The sequence below is a fragment of the Zootoca vivipara genome, chromosome 17 (assembly GCF_963506605.1).
Source record: "Zootoca vivipara chromosome 17, rZooViv1.1, whole genome shotgun sequence".
NCBI lineage: Eukaryota > Metazoa > Chordata > Lepidosauria > Squamata > Lacertidae > Zootoca > Zootoca vivipara.
Window position 1 is genome coordinate 35,126,947 of NC_083292.1, and position 21,567 is coordinate 35,148,513.

At 47.6% G+C, this 21,567-nt stretch overlaps 1 protein-coding gene across 5 annotated transcripts in view; it reads right to left on the bottom strand.

Annotated features, from left to right (window-relative positions):
* Nucleotides 1-7,359: 7,359 nt before the first annotated feature.
* Nucleotides 7,360-21,567, bottom strand: part of GATAD2B (GATA zinc finger domain containing 2B) — a 67,720-nt gene continuing 53,512 nt past the window's right edge. For all 5 annotated transcript variants that reach the window (XM_035097919.2, XM_035097921.2, XM_060269451.1 and 2 more), the window contains 5 exons: nt 21,169-21,484; nt 20,484-20,686; nt 19,385-19,498; nt 17,838-17,955; nt 7,360-17,066 (listed from right to left, as the gene is read on the bottom strand). In XM_035097919.2, the coding sequence (XP_034953810.1) occupies nt 16,933-17,066; nt 17,838-17,955; nt 19,385-19,498; nt 20,484-20,686; nt 21,169-21,484 (885 nt within the window). In that variant the 3' untranslated portion in view covers nt 7,360-16,932. The remainder of the gene's footprint in view (nt 17,067-17,837; nt 17,956-19,384; nt 19,499-20,483; nt 20,687-21,168; nt 21,485-21,567) is intronic.

A 21,567-nucleotide genomic window follows, 5' to 3' on the forward strand; every position in this document is an offset into this window, starting at 1 on the left:
AGGCTTCTTTAAAAAAAACGGACGGGGTTTTAACTCGAACCGGAAGCTCGGCCATGAAGTTCACAGCCACATAAGCCCAACACATCTCCCCTCTTCTCCTTTTTATTGTTCGGAGTGGAATACGCTCAGCATTCCTCTGGCTGCCAGAGAGAAAAGAATTGCTACTTTTAATAAGTACACGAATGCTACTCTTGCTCAGAGCATACCGGTTGAAGTTAACAGGCATAACCGATTCAGAGCCATTAATTATAATGGGTTTACTCTGAGTAGGGCAGTCATAGCCTCAGCGTTAAACATTTAGGGGTAGAAACCTGGAAACTGCATGTACAAACCTTGATTGCCAATGAGTTGGTGGCTTGATCGATAACACTGATCTATTGACCGATTGGTATCAGGGTCTCTGAAAGCCAGCACACTCGACATTGTGTCTTAGACCTTGGTGGCCTCCACTCGTAAACCACTAAAGCTTTCCTCTCGCCTTAGGGCCACCCCAGAGCACTCTCCAAATTCTGCTGGTTCACAACTTTAGCCTTGGCTTCAAGTGCTGTCCTTGCTCCAGGAGGGTGATATTCTTGACGCCCAAACCTTTTATCCAAGGAGCTCAAGGCGGCAAACATGGTTCTCCTCCCCTACCCATTTTATCCTCACAACAAGCCTGTGAGGTAGGTTAGGCTGAGAGAGATTGGCTGGCCCAAGGTCACACCCACTCAAGATTCATGGCTGAGCAGGAATCCTGGTTTCGTGGGTCCTAGACCAAACACCTTAGCCACTCGGACTGTAGAGGTGGACATACGTGGTCTAGATGATCCCAGCAAAAGCCCCCTAAGCTTTGTCCGTGTGAACATGGCTTCACAGTGCCCAGGCTGGTGTCCTTTCCGTCTGTCCTTTCCTTCTCTTCCTGATTTTGATTGTCAGCTCTTTCAAACCAAGAAAAGCACAGTCAGCCAGTGTTAGACTGTATGCGAGAGAGAGCGCATGTCTGAGTGACCTCAAAAATTGCCTCGCGCAGGTGTGATTCTCTCTGTGCGCTTGCGGAAAAACGAAGCCCTGTCGACCCAAAGTTTTGTGTATGAGAGGAAAAGGAAAAAAAGTACCATTAGGTAGACATTTCCTAAAGCTTTGCTGACCCCCTCTTCCCTGTTTTCCACCCTAGTTCCTTCTCTAGGAATCATAACCAAAATTTCCCCTTTCCCCTCTTCCCTTTCCCCCTACCCAAAAAATATGAAAAATAATAATAATACTCAACCTTTTTCTTTTGGATTATTTTTAGTGCTTTAGGCAAAAATGATGTCTTTTCCTAGTTGACGAGAGTTGAGATTTCCCCACCTCCCTTTGATAGACGAGTGTCTCCCAGAGAGCGGAGACACACACAATGGTTCTACGGGATCGCCAGAGGCAGACAGGAAATGGGGAGCTTTCCAACAGCACCCCACTTCCTGTCAAAATTAATTGCCCAATCAAAACGGGCCCAACCCAGAGTCTGTTGTTCCTCCTTTTTTCCTTTTGGTTTTTATATATCCACCGTTACCCACCTCGATTTAAGCATAACCAAAGGTGCTTTTCAAAACCGTTGCAGCTGATCTTCAAAGATGCCCATTGGTGGTCCAATTTCTGGTCACACATTGACTATATAGCTTTAAGAAACCACTCGAGCGACTCCACTCGCTTCCCTGTGGCTGGCGGAGGGGGGGGCTGAATCTGCCCCCCTTTTGTTTTCTCTTCATTTCACATTATCCCAACCTTAAGCTCATTTTTGTGTCGGTTTGTGCAATTCTTTTTTTAAAAAATAGAAGCCTGCATTAAATTCCGTAGATATTCTACTAGCAGGCAAAAACCGTGTAAAAGAAAATGCAGCTAATAGGCTTCTTATTTTGGAAGCGACTTCCCCAAATATAACGATGAACTCTGGGATTTCGCTTTCGCAAACACACACATCCTTGTGTGCCACATTTGGACGGGGAGCTGCGTTTCAGTTTGTGTTCTGGTTCAGGAATCGCAAATCGGGTCGGTCCGTGTTAAAATGCCAACTGAACTCATTTCTCTGAGCCCTTTCCTCACATGCAGCTCAGCTCACTCTTGACATCTACTAACGTCAGCTGAGGTCTGGTAAGAAGCTACAAGGCCACCTTCTAAGAAATCCCCACCCGTCCCCCTTTCAGGGTTGGCGCCCGCCACCCTAGTTTGCAGAAAGCCACATTCATTAAAGTATCTTCTTACAAGGACTGAGTCATCAACCAGACTCCTCACCAAAGATGCCCACTTTTTAATTGTGATGTCAAAAGTAGCTGCCCAACCCAAGTCTTTGAGATGCTCGTTTCCGGAAACATTGAACAGAAGAAGGCTTCTTCCACCATCTGCCTGGCATCCCAAGGTAGAATATTCGGTCCCCAAGCTTTGCATACCACTGGCTCCTTTACAATCTTTCCACTGCCAGCCTTGACAGTTTCTTCCTCTGTGGATCTGCTCTTACAACAGTCTTACAACTTCTTATCCATTCTTTGCCAGTGGTGACACTGAATGACAGATCTCTGTCCTGTTTCGACTTATCTCCTTAAAAACCTTTTCGGAAAATATTTAACTTCCCCTGGGTGGGGAATCTGCATCCCTCCAGACATTGCTGGACTACAACTCCCATCATCCCTGACTGCTGGTCCTGCTAGTTAGGGATGATGGGAGTTGTAGTCCAAGAACAGCTGGGGACCGAAGTTTGGGAAACCCTAGTGTAGAGGATGAAAACCACAGCTTTCCCCTTTGCCAGCATCTTCCTTTCCCCCCCATTGCCCAGTTACTTCTTGGCTTCTGAGTTTCTCAGCATATTCATATCTATGATTCAGTAATTGAAAACCTGGTGGTGGTTTTTACCTTTGAAATTTGCTTTAATTAAGAGCTGCAAAGCTGTGATGAATTCATCACTATTCCAGCATATTTATTCATGTAGGCTCCTCCTACCACAAAGACCACAATGTTCCCCATAGTTGTAAAGTTAACACACCAAACTACTCTTCCTTACAGGAGATAACACAAGAAACACTTTAGTTAAGCACAAAACATATCCCATACTGAGAAACCCACATATCCAGCATCACCCAATCCCAGCTCACGTTACACTATGGACAAGCCACTTTTCAAACTATTTAACTTTCAAAACAAGCCATCTCTTATAGAATTGTTCAAGCATCACCTTTTTGCACCTGTTTAAAATATGGGAATGTTTGCTCCATTGGCTCATCACACATCTTTAAAATTACACCCCCCCCCATCTTGCAGCACAATTGTTGGCCAAACATAAATGTGAAAAAAAAATAACTTAAGCTTTCACACAGCTTTAAAGACCAGGGCTGTCCAACAGGTCGATTGCGATCTACTGGTAGATCATGGGCTGTCCCTGGTCGATCTCGCGATCTCCAGTGATCGCCCCCCTCCCCCCAAAAGGCTCAACAACTCTGATCTCTCTCCCTAAAATAAGCTCAACAACTTTGGCTCATCCCTCCCCAAAATGCTGAACAACTCTGGCCAATCCAATGGGTAGATCACTGCCCGTTTAGAGTGGGAGTAGATCGCAGTCTCTTGGGAGTTGGACAGACCACAAAATCCACGATGCTGGGTTTGACGCAGCTTTGAAGACTACAAAACCCATGGCACAGCTCTGATGCAAGGACATAGAAAACTGCCTTATGCCAAGTTACACCAGTGATCCATCTAGCTCACCATGATCTATTGCTGGTTGTCAGCAGCTGTCCAACATTTCAAACTCGAGTCTTTCACAGCCCTACCTGGAGAAGTTGGGGATTGAATTTGGGACCTCCTGCATGCCCCCCAAACAAACAAGCAAACAAACAAACCTACAACACCCAAAACTCATGCTGCTGTGAGTCATACAGCTTTTAAGACTACAAAGCCCATGGTCCAGCACCGCTGAAATGAAAACCACCAGAGACTTAAATAATTGGGAAAGCAGTGGAGAATAGAGTCAAGGCCACATAGGGAACCAAGGAAATCCCATTTCTGGCAACAGATTTGCCAGGGAAATCTTGACCTTTGGCAGAGCTCGACCAACAGAATTAGTAAGAATATTTCTCCAGTGGCTTTTGCACATTCGGCATAGATGCACGATGCAGGTGATGGGAGTTTGAGTCCAACGACACCCAGTCATTGGACCCATCACCTGCAGCCAGCATGGCCAACTGTCAGGGATGATGGGTTTTGTAGTCCATGAACATCTGAAGGGTACGAGATTGGGAAAGACCATTTTAAATGCTTCCAGGTGTGAGGTCAACTACCTCTGAATGTGAACCAACAGGGCAATGTGCCAGAGCTTCATCAAGCACAAATGTACAGGAAGCTTAACTGGGGAATGCACATTATGAATTCCACACGTTAGGAACAAGGCCAACTGTGGGACCCTGTAAAACAACAAAAACTGATCAGCGGAACTTGTTTCTGAGCAAGCTATCAGCTAATCTGGATTTGCTGATAACCTTGAGGACTAGTGAGCTGACTGCCAACAAATCTGTTCAGTTATGCCAGTAAATGCACAATGCAGGGCTCAAACAGTGAACGCAAACACCCGAAATAACTCTTATCTTTTTGAAAAAACATCCCTCAAATTACCCACGACACAGATGTGCACAAATCTGTTTTGCAGGAATTGCACAGCCATTGAAATTTATATTCCCAATTGAAGAGGTTTAAAATATCTCCATGTGACGCAATGTCACTAGGTATGCTGAGTTTCGAGTGTATTTTCACAAAATACCGTACATATTTTTCCATATGGACAAAGACATAGAAAAACTTCTTCAGGAATGGATCTTGCCTGATCTTCTCCCCATTTTATCACTGGAAATCTTGTACCCCTAAGGTCTTGCAGCAAAAAAATATACAATACTTGATTGCAACTAAACGAGCTTTTCAAGAAGAACTGCCTCATCCTCAGCTCCTTTAGCTTCTAAAAAAAACCCCACCTGTTCACATTGAAAGTTTCTTTACAAAAAAAACCTTCTTTCTTTTCTCCAGTGCCCTGGTATCGAAAAGGGCTCTCCTAACAAACGCACAGTGGTGGCAAAATCAGATATAAGGAACCCTCCAGTAAATATCGGCCCGCAGAGCTTCATGCCAACAAATTAGACCCAGATCTGGGACATGTTGGGCTCTGTGGAACTGACGAATTCCACTCTGTAAGCAAGTCAGCGTACTCTGCCTGATGTCAGAGGACAAAACACCTTTTCCCAAAACCTGCTTGCTAGAAGGCCAAGTCAAAAGCCTCCTTTGGCTCATGGAGGATCTCGTTTCAGAATTCTGTGCATACTGGCCATAATCCGTTATATCAGGGGTATCACATGATTAAAGACCATGAACACATGAATCGACCAATTAAATCTAACCCTAACCCCCTTCCCCAAACCCGTTTTGTTTTGTTTTCCTAAGATGATACATGTATCACAACAGCATGCACTGTCCAGAAAGAGGCACTTGCTGTTAAATTTTCAGGAATCCCTCTTCTCGTATCTTCTTGGAAGAGGCACTTCTCCTTCTTGCTCATACAAGAAAGAATCCGCTTTTCAATGTCATCTCAGAAGAGGTATTCCCCCCTTTCAGTTCACAGATGAAGGAATCCCACTCCTGGTATGCTTTCAAATGAGGCATCCTTTCTCGGTCACCGGAGGGACTTCCTCTTCCCACACCATCTCAGAAAAGGCATCCCTCCTCCTCTTTCTCAAACTGGATTAACCAGCTGAAACACGGCAGCCCTAATATATATCTGAACATCTACTAGAAATAGGTTCTCTCTCTTACGAAAATCTGGAGGGTTGGAACAAAGACAGGCCTCTCTTGAAAGGACCTGTTTCTAGAGCCCCCCTCTAGATAGAACATTATTTCTCCAGCAATTAAACCGTCCCACCTTCCCCCCACTCTGTTCTACTTCAGGCTGGCAAATAAACGTTGCCAACTTACAAAAAAAAAAAAGTCATTTGCGCAAAAGAAAAAGTGGTAGCCACTTCGGACCCCAAAGTTTTACCTGTTTACATATTAAAGGTTACCCATTTATCGCTTTTTTTAAAAAAAAAGAGACAGGTTTTGTCCTGTTTTAAAGGTTCCACACCTGGCTGAGAGTCTGGCTCACCATAGGTGACTAGTTGACCAGCTACCTTGCTTAACTTAAACCAAATTCCCAGTGCTACAACATATTAAAAATTATCATTCTTGCCACCTAATTGCCCGGTTAAGCTCTTCTTCTGCCTTGCTGGGTAACTCCAAGTCCCACCAACTTTGATGACAGACTGTGCTTGGCTGCAGTCCAAAAAAATCTGGAGTGGCACCAGGTTGGGGAAGTGTAGTCTATGACGTTAGGTCACCTTCCATCGAGCACAGACACTTCGGACCCAAAATTCAACAGCTCCCAGAATATGAACCCATTTTAAAAGCAACCCATACACATTCATCACGGTGGATATTTTGAGCAGAAGGAGCACACCCAGCCAGGAGCTTTTAACAGCCTAAAAAATGCCCCTTGTCTCGAAACGTTTAACACTCCCCAAAGACATATCCGTGAGATTTTTGGGGTTGGCAACAGAATCCTCTAGTTTTGAAGCCTGGCCTCAGTTTCCGACGAACCACTGTGACTACGCCCATCTTTGTAAAGGAGGGGAAATGGCTAGTTACCAATGAGACAAGAAAATGCTTTTGAACCTAAAATTTGTTACGAAAAAACCTTCTGTTTTGTGAAACAAAGTAAACAAGCTTTAAGAAGCCACGGCCCGGGGTCCTCCTGGAAGATTGATTATTGGAGAAGGGAGGCCCCCTGGCCGCGGAAAAGCTAACGTCCTATGCGAGAGAGAGAGTACGGCCACAAGGTGATGGGAGAAGAGCAGGGAAGTGGGACCATTATAAATGTTTGTTTGGGGGGTGCGGTGGGGAGATGCAAGAGGGACTCCCCAAATCTTCTCCATCACTGTTCAATGCTTGGTGGTTACAAACGGAAAAGCAACTTTGTGGTTTTGAAATTCCAGGGGGCTCCTCTGCCGATTCAAAGAATTAACTAGGTGTCAACAAGATCGAGCAACTTGGAGGACGATACCAAATGTTGAACTCCCTCCCATTACCACGGGGGATTTAATGTGCAAAGGGAAGGGGAAAGTTGGAATTGGCAAAACATTCTCCTCACTTAAATTGGCCTGCAAAACTTCACTTAATTCTAAATTTCCCCTTTTTTGATGCCGCTGAAAAAGTGAAAATTCTGTTATGTTGTACCGTACAGCATCATTTTAAAAACTCACCTTATTGAAGGTTTCTTTTTAAAATTAAAAAAAACCTCCATTCTGAATTTGAAAATGACTTTTTCATAATTATTTTTATTTCAAGTTACACCATTATGCGAACTTGGCCCCTTGTTTTTGTGATTTAAAACAAACAAAACCAATGAACTGCCAGGAGAGATTTCTCCCATTCCTACTCAAGAGTAAACTCGTTTGTATCACACCTTCTGCAGTGGCCCCAATTTTACAGCTCAGTTCAAAAGAGAGGTAGCCACCGAAGGTTTCAAAACCTCAAGGATGCAGGGTTGATGTCTGGAAATCTTTCTTGTCTTGTGTTGAAAATTAAAAAAAAAACAATGTGCAAAACAACTCTTGGTTGTACTCTGTTTTGTTTTTGTGGGAGGGGCAGGAGGAATGGAAGATTCACCCATTAGCAGAGATTGACATAGGGCAATGAATCTGAAACACACAGAACAAAATTTTAAAAGTATGAGTCCGGCTTTTTTAAAGTATTGTTTCTTGACAGGACATGCAATGGATATTCTGAGTAGACTTGGATTCCATCTGCACTATACATTTAAAGCACCACAGCACTATAAACAGTCATGGCTTCCCCCAAAGGAATCCTGGGAACTGTAGTTTGTTAGGGTGCCGAGAGATGTTATAGGAGACACCCTATTTTCCTAGCGCAGCTACAATTCCTACTGTAGTAATAATAATAATAATTTATTTTTTATACACCGCCCATCTGGTATTGTTCTGTTCTGTCCCCTTGGATTGTTAAAGCACTCTGGGAATTGTGGCTCTGTAGGAGAAATGTGTGGTGACCTCCTAAAACCTCTCAGAGCCACTAGCAAACTACAGTTCCCAGGATTCTTTTGGGGAAAGCTGCGGCTGTTTCAAGTGGTATGCTACTGCTTTAAATGTATAAACCACATAACACAGGACTACAGCCTAAGTTTATTTTAATCATCTCTTTCCTGCCATTCCCCATAAGGTCCCTGGGCAGGTTATAGCCCTAAAACACAGTATTAAAACCACTTACGAGCATTAAGTTGGTTACTAAAAAACATACACTTCAAGTGTCAAAACATCTCTGTAGTTTGCTCCCAGGTAAATGTTTTGACAGCGTTTAAACGTTTTATTTTTAACCCTTACACATTGCATGTTTGCCAACCTGGGCTCCATTGGGAGGAAGAGCGAGATAGGAAATAATAATAATAATAATAATAATAATAATAATAATAATAATAATAATAATATCCTAATGGCCCATCAGTTACCTTCGTAACTGAACTAGCCCAAGCAAATTCTGGAGGGCTTCCTGAAAAAACTGGCATTCACTGCTCACCCACCTAGTTTGGAATGCAACTTCCACAGACTAAAAAACGCCTTGAGATGAGAAAAGCTTTTAAAAAAATCTTTGAAGAGTGATTTTTTTTTTTTAAGTTATGGGGAAGAGGCATAAGTTAGTGGCCCCTCAGAACCCTTTTTGAAGGTCCCCATTTCCCCCTCCGGTTAAGAAGTTCTCCAGCTGCAAGGCTGGGAAGGAAATTTGGTCCCAGGACCTTGGGGGAGAATATGGATTAAGTCGGGTGGGGGAGCCTTTTCAGCCGCAAGATGGGTGGGGCTCATGCCAGTGGTGGGCGGGGCCAAAGCCACCCATGGGCGGAGCCAAAGCTGTGTGCACACTGAATTTACATGCACACACCCTATGCTCACAAATCCATCCACAAACAACTGGCAAGAGTTGAGTTTGTAAAGGAGGTCCTGCAGGCCGGAGATTCTTAACTCACCTTTTCTCTAAACCAGAAAGTCCCAAATGCTTTGCACACGAAAGCTCATACCAATGACAAACCTAGTTGGTCTCTAAGGTGCTACTGGAAGGAATTTTTCTATTTTATTTTTGTTTCGACGGCAGAGCAACACGGGCTACCTACCTGTAGCTAGAAGGGCAGTGTTAGCTATTCCTCACCACTAGGGGGACTAACCCAAGGAGTTGGGCGAGTGACCAATGGCAGAGGCGAGTCGTTCCCTGAAGATTTCGCCCCCGGCCCAAGGATGCTGCTCGGTGACCCATATGCAAACACAAGTATTCATTTAAACAATTCTATTGTGCTGCATCCAAAGACCTCTACCCGCGTCTCCCCGACAGCAAATCCAAAATGCGCCAGTCACATCAAAATGTATAAACCATTCCTTTCTTTATTAAACATAGCTTGCAAGTGATAAATATTACAAAGTTTTTTTTAATCCTTTCTCCAAAAATTAGCTTATTATTATTATTTTTAATCAGGTCACTGCATAATCAATTGGCAATATTTAAACAGCTTTTTTTTTCCTCCTTCCTTCCTCCTCCTTTTAAACCGGATTTTCAAAAACACAATGCGGAAAATTAAAATTAAAAGCCCTCTTAAAATTGTGCAAAAGGCCCGATTTCCACCAAGGTTGCCCCCTTCCCCCCGATAATTTGCAGCTGCAATTCTCTCCGATCCCTCCCGAGCTCAGCCATCTCTCGCTGCCCTGGGTTTCAAATTGGTGTGTGTGCGCGCTAAGCCTCATGATTTATTTTTTATTTTTGTCTTTTTAACACACACACACCCTGCTCCTGCAACGGAACGACTCGTGGTGCCGTGAGCCCCCCGTGCTGTGGGGATGGGGAATCGGTGGCCCTCTGGTTGTTGCTGGACCTCCAGCTCCCATCAGCTTCAGCCCATGCGCCAAACGGTCAGGGATGGTGGGAGCTGCACTGCAGCAACATCTGGAAGGCCACAGGTTCCCAACATCTGGAGGGCTGCAGCTTCCCACCTGAGCTAGAGGAATTGAAGGCTGAAGAGGGAGTGTGGCAAAATGGGATGTTTTGGGGGGGTGGGGAGGAGAGGAAGGGCCTCCCTGGCAAGTTAGGCCCTTGGGCAGCCCCAGCAAGGGGACTACCATTGCTCTTGACCCAAAGAGATAAGGGGGTGAAGCTGAACCCTGCCTCTGTAACATATGGCTGTAGGACGGTTGCAACTGACTTCCCCGGATTTGCTGTGATCCTTGCAGGAGATCTCATGCTGTGCTCAGGGAGGGGGGGGGGACCCCTACGAGATACAAGATCCACAATGGGAGTGTGGGGGGGAAAGAGAAGGTGGAAGTTGAGTATGTGTGTGTGTGTGGGAAATTATGACTGTATTAAGAGGTGGTAGTTGGTTCTCAAGAACTAGAGTAAGATTGACTCACGGTCAACAGCCTCTTTGGGAGGAATGGTAAACATGGCTGCAGGTCCTGAAAAGAGATGGCCAAGGAAGAAGTGCTTGGGTGAGGGAGGGCACCAGGAGTCCACACCCCACAAGTAGGAATCATTTGGCCCTCCCGATATTGCTGAACTACAACTCCCATCAGCCCCAGCAAGCGCGGTCAATGGCTAGGGATGGGAGCTGTCGCTTAGCAACATCAGGAGGGACAAAGGATTCCCACACGTTCCTTCCCCACGCAGCCAACCATCCCCAAGGCGGCAAAGGGACAACCTGATGTTCATCTGGTTGACTCTCCCACCCTCTGCACACTTTGCTCAACTGGGGGTGTGGGTCCCTGAATTCAGGCCAGGAGACAGAAGAGGGGGGAACTGGGACCACGCCATCGCTTGAATGGTTGAGGGAGAGGGGTCTGGGCAGACATCTCCGGGACCAGAGTTTGGGACCAGAGATGTGAAGATACAGGGTTGTGCACACCTAAGGTATATTCAAGAGCAGGCCCGCAGAAATTAAAAGCGGCCTAAGTTGATCACACCCATTGCTTTCAATGGGTCTACTCTGAGTGGGAATAGCACTGCATGCAACCAGGAAGTATGGGAAGGTGAGAAAGTGCCTTTCGGCTACCATCAATGTTATCCAGCATGCTGCAACTCAAACGTGGGATGGACTGATTCAGTCAGCTCTGGGGGCTCGTCATGTGACACCAAAATTTAAAAACGTGATTCTGTCCCTCAGGTTACACACACACACACACAATCCTTCAAATCAATGGTGAACACATGCTGGTTTCACAACAGCTTTGCTCAGATTTTCCTTGAAGCCTCCGTACCTGGGGGGTTTGAACATAAATTTCAAGAGAGGTGATATTGGCAAGACAGAAGGTCACAAAGAATGCACCCATAATGGAAGGCTGTAAAAATTACAGCCCTTAAATGCTGGAGTCCTCTTGAGTTTAGTAATGTCATAAAGACGAGAAGCTTGGCTTTATAAAAAGAGTACACCGACCAAGAAGTCAAAAAGCTACTCCCAAACGCCCGATTTGGCCCAAAGGGGAATGAAATAGCATTGGAAAAAGGAGCCAAACTTTCTGTGGAGTGTTAGGAATCAGACGCCCTGGAATCTTAAGGGCAAATAAACAAAAGGCATTGGAAGGGCTGCACAAGATGCGAAAGCAGCACTTTGGTCCATTTCTGGAATTGTCGTTCTCCAAAGTAGATAAGAGACAAGGTCCATTTCTTTAAGAGCCCTCCATAAGAGGGTCTGACAGCTCATAAGGATGGCCCTCAAGTTAAGGAGAGACTCTGCTCAGAACGTGCTGGCATGCAAAGACTTCAGGCTCCCAATTAAGACAGACAAGGCATTTAAGCGGCTCTCTTCACACTCAACGGATCTCAAAGGTACTGGAGTGCTTGCCTTTCATAGAGAATCTATTACACCTTTCCACTCCCACGTTAAGAACCTTGGGAAGCTGAAGCTGACAAAGGTTTTGTATGAGAGACATTAAGCCCAATATTTCCCACTGCACTGATGGGCTTTGAACTTGTTTGGCAATGGCCGGTTGATGTGGAACGAGTCACATTCTCCCTTCCTGTATCGGACCCTGTATGTACATGCATGCACACAAACACTTCTGGATGAACAGCTTAGCTAAGCAGAGCGCAATCTCTGCGCTCCTGGGCAGTGGAAACTTTCGCAGGAGTTGCTTGTGTGCTGGAACCATGAGGGATAGAAGCACGGTCCACATAATTTTTTAAAAAACCCAAGATTTTCAGGAACTCAAATCTTGCATGCACTTTCTTGGGGTGCAGGGGAAAGAATATCAAACAGTCCCTAGAATGTTATTGATATTTAAGAGGGGTTTGGGGGGGGGATGATAGAAAGCGGATCATTGAGAGGCGGAAGGAATGAAAGGCGATGAAGCCGAGAGGGATCAGCAAATGATTGAAAGGGGAGATGGAGGGAGAAGTACTGTGTCTCCCTGGAAATTGGGGTCGGAGGGGGCTGAGTTTCTGGACACCAGATGCGGAACAGTCGAGAGAAGTGTATGCTGTCTCAAGCCTAAAGCATTCGTTACAAACAGTGCAAATACATTTATAGTTTAATACTAGTATTTGTTTTGATCCCCCGTTTGTGAAAACTTGGGGTTGGGGGGCGGGTATTTGGGGAGGGAGCCCCTGGGCCTGTGGCCTCTACCAAGGCTCAAAGTCCGTGTGCATGCTGGTAGTTCATGGGACTCCTTGCTTCTGAAACAAGTGAAAGAAAAGGCACCTTTTGGGGAAATGATGGCTACCACCAAGTCCATTTCAGCTTTTGGGGGGGTGGGGGGTGCATAAAGTGTGGGGCGGGCGACATGAGCTGCATAGCGCCCCACCCCAGCCTCCTCCCTCCCCCTATCTCCAGGAAACTGCCTTTTGCACATTTTAAACGCCGTACACAAAGAAGGTCACACTACAAAAAGGACGTTAAAGAACTTTCACAATATTCATGGCTAAGCTGTCTTCTCTTTTTGTCGTTTTTGTTTTCTCTACACAAATGTACAATTCCCCCCCCGGTTTGTTTTTTGTTGTCGGTTTTCCCGCACCCCCGCCCCCAAACTTTTTTTTTTCAGTTTTCTCTTTTTTATTTTTAAATGTGTCAAGAAATAGCTTATATACAACGAAGAAAAGTCTTTAGTTATAACATTTCGGCAGCAAGTATTGTTAAGCTAAGAAGAGCTCGTCGTGGGGTGGGGGAGGAGAAAGGGAGCGAAAAAAATGGGAGGAAAAAACTGAGGTTGGGGGGAAGGAGTGTGAAACAGAGGCCGAGGGAGGCGAGTTATGCTTCTCCTCTCTTCCCCACCCCCCATGGAAGAAACGCGGGAGAAAAATAAAAACACCATCAACCACAAAGCACGTATGACTAATCTGGAAAAGAGAGAGAAAAAACCCCTAAGATGGAAAAGGAAACCCTTAATTCTGTACCGTGAAAAAGGATGGTTTTCTACATTAAACCCCCCGCCCCCTCAGAAAAACAAAAGAGAGAAATGGGTTTGTGTGTATATGTGAGAGAAAGACATTTGTTGGCTTTAGGAAAGCAGGAAGATGGGAATCAATTTTAAAGTACGGTAAGAGATTTATGGGGTGGGTGGAAAGGAGGGAGGTTGTGTGTCCGCCACAGGCAAATATTGCATCCTGGGAAGGGACGTTGTTTTAAAGAGGGGGACTGAGGGGATGGGGAGCTGGGCAGAAGTGCCAAAGGGCCATGATCCTGCTCTATACTAAAGAGACATGCTCCTGGGGGAAGCGAAAGTGGAGTTACCTGCCTGAGTGCACAAGGTAGGGCAGTCTCCCCACTCTCCCCTATAGAAATGCCCCCCCCCCCGAGCCATTCTTCCCCTCTCTGTGCTAAAGAGAGAAAAAAAGAGGTGAAGAAAAAAATCCTTCCTAGATCAGTGCCTCTCCCTCATCCCAAAACATCTGCTTCCAAAAAAAGAGAGAGATATATCTTTGCCAACCTGGAAAGTTTGAGCCTGGAAAGTTTCAGCCAGGAGCGAATTTATTCTGCAAGGAGGCTCGCTGCTAATGCCACCGGGAAGACCCTCTTCTGGGGGAAGGTGAGAAAACTCCAACTGCGGTCCTCAGGCTGGTCTGCTGAGCAGACTCAAGGCTCCTTTTGGAGAGGGACATTTTGCACACAGGGCAAAAGGTGGTCCCAACAGAAACAGTGTGGAAGAGAAGAGTTCTGGCTGGCTGATCTAGAACGGCAAACTTTGGGTTGTTACTAGTTTTAGAGTAGACCTGGCGGGTGGGAGATGACTAGCTTAGGTTCCTTAATTTCAAGGAGTCTCATTGGAGAAGAACTTTGTTGGGGATCACCCTTTGGGGTAGGAAAAGACTGGGAGGAGCCAGGGGAAGAGAGAAGCACTGATTCAATACGCAGGATTCTTCCGGGGGGTGGGGTGGGGAAGTCCTCTGCCCTATTGCCAAAGCCATATATGCCACGCCAGTGTGGTGATGGCGGTGGGGAGGGGGAGTGGCTAATCCTTGCCCTCCCACCCCAAAACTACAAAGTAGTGGCTGGTTTGCTACCGTTCAATGCTTGCCACCAAAGCCTCTGCCTGGGCCCTGAAAGGCAGAGGCAATAATTATTGCACATTTCTTACATCACCATATATGTTTTTTTTTAATAGAAAACAACAACACAAGACCAAAAGGATACCCGCCCCCTCCCCAATAACACTAGGTGGCTAGAACTGGTTCACACTTGGCAACGCCCGATTCTAAAGGGGGAAGGGGTGCGGGGAGGGCAATGGCACTTGTTTTGGGGTGGGGGAAGATCGCAGATCAAATTTAAGCAAGTTGGGGAGGGTGGGCAAGGGTTCGGGGTCCTCAAGGAGGCGAGGAAGGGTGTAGCACGTGAAGGAGATATCTTAAGACGCAGCAAAACCTTTTTTTCTTTCTTTCAAAGGAAACCTTCCTGCCGGCATCTCTACAGTCGGAAGGATCCTGGAGCAAAAAGAAAAAGCTTTCCAGGGAAACGGAAACTATTGGGATGCATGTCTTGTGTGTGTGTGTATTGATAGTTAACCCCGTGGCCCTCAAAGATGCGGCCAGACACCAACTCCCACCAGCCCCAGGGAGCTTGGACCATAACCTAGGGATGGGACAATTGGCCTGGCAACATCAAGAGCGGGAGAACCTCAGAGTTAGCTATCCCGATCTACACACACCGACACACACCTGCAATGCTAACCTTCTGCTAGCTTATGAAAAGTATCTGGCGGTTCCTCCCACCTCTGTTTCTTTGTTAAGTGCTCAGTGATTGGAGGGGGGGGGAGGAAGCGCAGGCGAGGGGAGGGGACACCGCAGACCTGGTGGGGAGTGCCGGCTGGGATGCCTGTGTGGGCGAGTTCAGGGGGCTTTGGGGTCCTTGATTCAGTGCTTCTGGAAGGGGGACGCGAGGAAAAAAGACCAGCGGGGAGGGGGAACCCCGGGAGGGAGAGAGGGATGCTCCCTTTCCCGCCCCATCGCTTCAGACCGGAGACACAACTGGAGGAGCAGAGCAGAAAAAGCTGAAAATTTAAACAAAGCAGAGCAGGGTGGAGTAAGGGCTCAAAGAGCTCCTGCAGTGGCCTGGGATGTGACTGAGCAATTCGCTCTCCACTCGCGAGGGTTCGATGTCAGGGCAATGCCTCCGGGGCTGACCTCGAGGGCTTCGCTTCCTCCTCCTGCAGGTGGTGGCAGTGGTGGACCTGGAAACATTTGGCTCTCTCTCTCTCTCGTTGGGGCTCCCCCGGCAACTGAAGGGTGGGCAGAGAAGGCCGGTTTCACGTTCTGGTACCCTCCGCTGATGCAACACTGCAAGATGTTCAAGGCCCGTCAACGGTGGCCTCCGAGGCACGAACGGTGCAGGAGAGACGAGTGAAGAGACGGCTCCGCACATGGAGAAACACTTTGGGGAACCGCCATGACGCCTGGAGCTCCTTTGGCCTGGGCAAGGGGCGGCATAACGGAGACCGGACAGGGGGGGCAAGCTTGGGGGAAGCCGACAGCCCAGAGGGGTGAAAAGAGCCAAAGCGCGTTTGAAAGAACCCAACACAGTTCGTCTTCGGAGGCCTCTCTCCAAGGGCGCAGACAGCGTCAGTTCCCCGGCATGGACCTTTCAGAGAAGCGTGCCCCCCTCTGCCAACGGCAAGCTCATGGCCCTCTAGCCCACTCCTTTGGAAACAAAGAAACCCACCCAAACCAGGGATGACTCTCTGAGACGCCATCAGCTTCCAGGGCTGTGCCTTCTAGATGCTTGGCCACACCCATGGGGGTGGCCTGCACCTCCCCATCTCGGGGCGCCTCTGTAACAACTCTGCCGAAAGCCCTGAGTCAGCCCCGATCAGCTTTCAGGAGGAAGAGCCTTTCAAAGTCTCTAGAGAAGATTTCCTTTTTTTTAAAAAAGAAACCAAAAAAAGGTGCGCTCTCTCTCAGCCGTCCATTTTAAGCCAAAGGGAAATAAAAATAAGAACACAACAAGTTTAAAAATTCTACGCGTTATCATTACAAATTAAAAAATAAAATAAAAGGGAGCGTAAAACAAAGCATTAACATAGTGTATAGTGCAGGATCCAAGCAGGCGCGTTCTCACTTCGGGAACGGAGTGAAGGAGGGATGGAGGAGGGACGGGTGCGCCTGGCCTCTCCCCACAAACAAAATCCGGAGATGAGAAGAGAAGCGGGAGGGAGAGTTGGTTCCGGAAGAGGGCAGGTCACTGAAGTGTTTTTTTTTAAAATGTTCTTGTCTTTTTTTCTCATTTTTTGTGGTTTTTTTTTTGTCGTCTTCTTTTTTGTCTTTTTTTGTCTTTTGTCTTTTCCTCCACATATGGTAGGCACCAGTACAGGCACTGCATGCGATGGATTGGGGGGGGGGAGGCAGGTGGGTGGGGAAAGGGTGGGGAGGGGGGCGCAGCTGGCGTTATTTCTGCCCGCTGATGGACTGCGATATAGAGCGTGGCGGGATCATATCTAGAAGGTACTCCCGCTGCCGGTCTGCCAGGCTGGACGCTTTGTGGCCCCCGATCCCGGCGTTCAGGTAGGCGATGTTGACACCTGGGAAGAGGAAGAGGTAGGAATGTTTCTGCTATGAGACACAGGCAGCCAATTCCTACTGGGAATGTGTCTCATGTGTGGGTGGGGAACCTCAGGCCCAAACGCGGCCCCTCCCAATCCCATTGCCCAGCCCCTATTTCCACCCTTCTGAAGTGCTTTTGCCTGGCTGAAACGTGCCCCTTTTTATTTCCTGTCTTTTTAAAAAAAGAATACATTTTAAAAATTTCCTATATATAACAATTTCAGAAAAGAGCAAAAAGATACAAGAACAGAACCCTAACTCGCCTCCCACTCCCCACTCCAGGATAGATCCATCTAGTTAAGTTTGCTAAAGCCCAATCTGTGATTTCAGTAGTTGTCATTCTTCAGGGTTATCAGTAAAAGGATGCCATGTTTCAACAAAATCGTCCGCATCATTTGCATTATTCAATGCATGTAAAGGAGAGACTGATTCCTCCCTTGTCCTGAGGCACAGGGATTTATGTCTCCGTGTGTCTTGCAATACACTGGTCTTCCCTTCCAACACTATCTGGCCCTCACTGTGACAGGCCCCCCCAGCCCATTACAAAGGTTCAGCCGTGTGGTCTGAATGTGTACCAGCCACCCCAAAACTGCCCCCCCATCTGGGCAACCCATTCTCTCTTCCGGGGGCTGAAAGATTCCTTCCTGTGGGACCTCCGCTGGGATCGGCTGGCAGAGGGCAGGATATATATTAAGGCAGGATTATCTGCACATCTCTGCCCCCACCCCCCAAATTCTGGAAGGCTCTACCTGGCATGCCGAGAAGGCCTCCTGCCACAGAAAGCTGCGGGGCCTGCGCAAAGTTGGACAGCATGGAGCGGGCCGAGGTGGGGATGCCACGCTGCAGGGTGCTCTGGGGTTGCGGCGCCTGGAGAGAGGAAACAGAACAGCAGGAAATTGAGTGGGACACAAACAAATAAAAGCATTGGGTCCCAACTCCACTCGGTGTTTGGCGATTCACAGTGCTGAGTTGGAGATTCATTTTCTGCCGACGAGAATTACTCAGCACGCAACCAGACGTGTTGTGAGTGGACAGGACCGCATAGAAATTTTGTGTGGAGGGTTAAGATAAATGTTTGCATAAGACACACAGGGTTCTCAAAGCTCTGCTGCATTTCATTTTTCAATATTACTATTGCTACTCAATTTAGCAAATGCATTCAATAAAGGAGGTGTGATTGGCGTCTGCTGGAACTGGTGGGGAAGAAGGAAGGGGACCAAAAGTGTGTGGAGCCAGAGACTATGGCAGGCAGAGCCAGAACCACCCCTGGACCGGTTGTGCAGGCAGGCAGGTGGGCTGGTTGAAGCTGGCGGGACAGCGCCCCATTCACCTTAATGGACCACCCTCCAGTGTTCATCCCCCCCCCTCTCTCTCACACACACACACACAAGATGCATTATCAATTACCTGCCCTTCACCCTAGCTAAGGCTACAGGGTGGGTTAACAACAATTAAAGATTAAAACAATATTAAAAACAGTTCCAAACAACTGACAGTCAAAAAAATATGGTAGGAATAATGATGATTACATCATCATAATAAAAACAAACATACATTGAATTTGAAATAATAAAAATAACAAACGTCCAGTAGCACCTTAGCAACCAACTAAGTTTGTTCTGGGTATAAGCTTTGGGTATAAGCATGCACACGAAAGCTTATACCCAGAACAAACTTAGTTGGTCTCTAAGGTGCTACTGGACATTTATTTTATTTCTTATTTTGACTGCATCAGACCAATACGGCTACCTACCCGTATCTAGATACATTGAATTGTATTACTCAGCGGTGTATTATTAAACTTAATCTATTTTCAGATAGGTTTTTCCAATATTCCATCATTCCAAAACATGGAACTCTTGCAGCAGAGAGAGGGTATAAAAAAATTCCCTGCTGCTTCATATGTATCATAAATCATGTATCTCACAATCTCTCAAACCTTCATTTTAGCTAGTCCTGTCTGTTTAACTATCGTTACAGAGGACCAGCCCGCCGTCTTCCGTTCCTTCGCTAAAGGTTATTTTGAGAGGGTTTGCCAGTGAGCGGCCGGCAAAGTTTCAGAAGCAGGCCACAAAACTTCTGCAGCTGCTGAATGTTCGGATTGAATGGTCTTCCCTCCACACACCACATGACAACAACCTTTTGCTTTTGGTGGGGAGGGGAATGGGCTGCCGAGGGGGGGGGGACAAGATCAGAAGGCTGTTTTGAGGGGAGGGGGTACCCGAAAAGTTGGCGGCTGTGGGATGTGAAAGGGGCCACTTTGCCAAAAGGGGCTGGGCGAGGAAGGGCTTCTCACCTGGCGGAGTGTGTGATGTCGCATGATGCTCTCCTGTTTGCTAACGCTGGACACGCTGGCGGGAGTGGCGGTGGGGGACAATGCTGCCTGCTGCTGCAACCGCTGCTCTATCTCCTGCGGGAGGGAAAAAGAAGAGGCTGGTCATGAGTTGGGCTGTTATCTGGCAGCACACAGGCCACCCGGCCACCCCGCAAACAACCTGCGTTCGGATGATCCTGCCTGCAGTCTAATATCCACAGCCCGGGTTGTGTGCCAGCCACTGGAACTGGCTAGCTTGGTGAGTGCATGATATGGGGCCTTTGTGCTGGTGGGGCTCTCTTCCAGCTAACACTTGCTCAGCCTGGTCAGTTCCGGCATTCAAGAAGGCCTGAAAAAACTTAGCTTCCCACTGCTTCCCATTCCTTGGGAGTGAATCTTACCAATCTAACCCCATGCGTTCATTTCAGTGGATTGCTGCCTCCCCAAACTACAAATCCCTGTGCCCCAAGGGGTAAGGGTCAAGAAGAGGAAGGGGAAGCTAGGATGACTGTTTCGAAGTTGGTTTCCAAAACATTTTATTCGTGCTGAATAAATGTGCAAGGGGAAAACACAGGCGAAGAATTCAACAGGGACCTTGTAAAGTTACCTTATAAAGAGTCAATGGACGATTGGATCCACCTAGCACAGTGCTGCCGACACTGACTAGCTCTCCAGGGCTTCAAACAAGGATCTTTGCCCAGCTCTACCTGGGGATGCTGAGGATTGAACCCAGATCTTTCCACGTGCAAAGCAGACACTCTACCACTGAGCTACAGCCCTTCAAAATGTACACTGAGCAATGAGGAACATGGGAAGCTGCCTAATACTGAGTCCACTGAGCTCAGTGTTGCCTGAACTGATGGAAACCAACTTGCCAGAGTTTCGTTCAGGGAACCTCTTCTCAGCCCTTTGTGGAGGTGCCATTGTGGAATGATCCTGGCACCTTCTGGTTGCAGAGTTCTGACACTGAGCTATGTCTCCTCTTCAGAGGGACAGGAAGCACGCACCTCTTCCAGTTCACCTGGATTTACCCCGCTTGCCTCCCTCCCTCCCTCCCTCTGATAGGGCAACAGGGACCCACCTGCTCTTGCTGCAGAGCTTTGACAAAGGCGTTCTTCAGCCGGTTGGTGTGCTCAGCCTTAAGCGCCTTCTTCTGGTTGGAGGTCATGCACTGCTCACACAGGATCTTGCCGTTCTTCTCCTGCTTCCAGTGCGGGGTGAAGTCCGTGCGGCACTGGGCGCAAACAAAGGGCTCCACTCGCAAGAGGGAAGCACAACCTTTGCCTGGGAAAGGAGGGGTAGAAGAACGCAGAGAAGATGCATCACGGGGGACCTTTCTCTCAGAAACCGTTCCAGGCCGGTGTGTGTGTGTGTGTGTGTGCAGAGAAGACCTCCAGGGTTCAGAATTTCAACGACTTTTAGCACAAGCTAAACATTCATTTATGCAAAGAAAAGGAGGGGGAATGCGAGTGAGTGTGGCCTAGTTTGCCTCTATTGCTAGGCTACCCCGGAGCAGAATAAGAAAAGTTTTTGGATTTAAAAAATCTTATAAGCATACCAGTAAGTAAAAGTTTTATCTGTGACAGGATGGCTCCAAAAGGCCCCCTGGTGGACAGCAATAGGCTAGTTCCACGTGTCTCCTGGTCCTGTTCACTGAATCAGGAGGCATGGGAAATGGGATTTCCAGCTCACTTCCCTCTGACACCCTCCTTCAACCCAGTGGCACCGCCTATGCTGCTGCTCTCTTCCCTGACACTGGCCTTTACCTTGGCTGTCAATGACGCTCTGCACCACCTCCTCCAGCCCCACCATGTAGATGAACTCGCTGTTGGCTGCGCTGGGCAGGAAGTGGAGCAAAGGGGCGGGCGGTTTGGGGGGCGGGATCTCCAGGAGGGTCTTTTCCAGTTGCTTGCGCAAGGCGAGCTTGGCAGCCGCCTGGGAGTTGGCGGCGTCGTTGAGCGCGCTGGGGCTGGGCAGGGGCGACGACACCCGGTTCACCGTGCCCGGCTGGATATGGGAGGCAAGGTTCATGTAGATGGCAGACGACGTGGTGCGCTGGCAGGGGACGGCCGAGCTGGACTGCTGCGGAGGAAAGGCGCAGGAGCACAGAGGGGACAAGAAAGAAAACGTTGAGGTTTGCAGCCCTCCAAGGCCTTTCTCTCTGA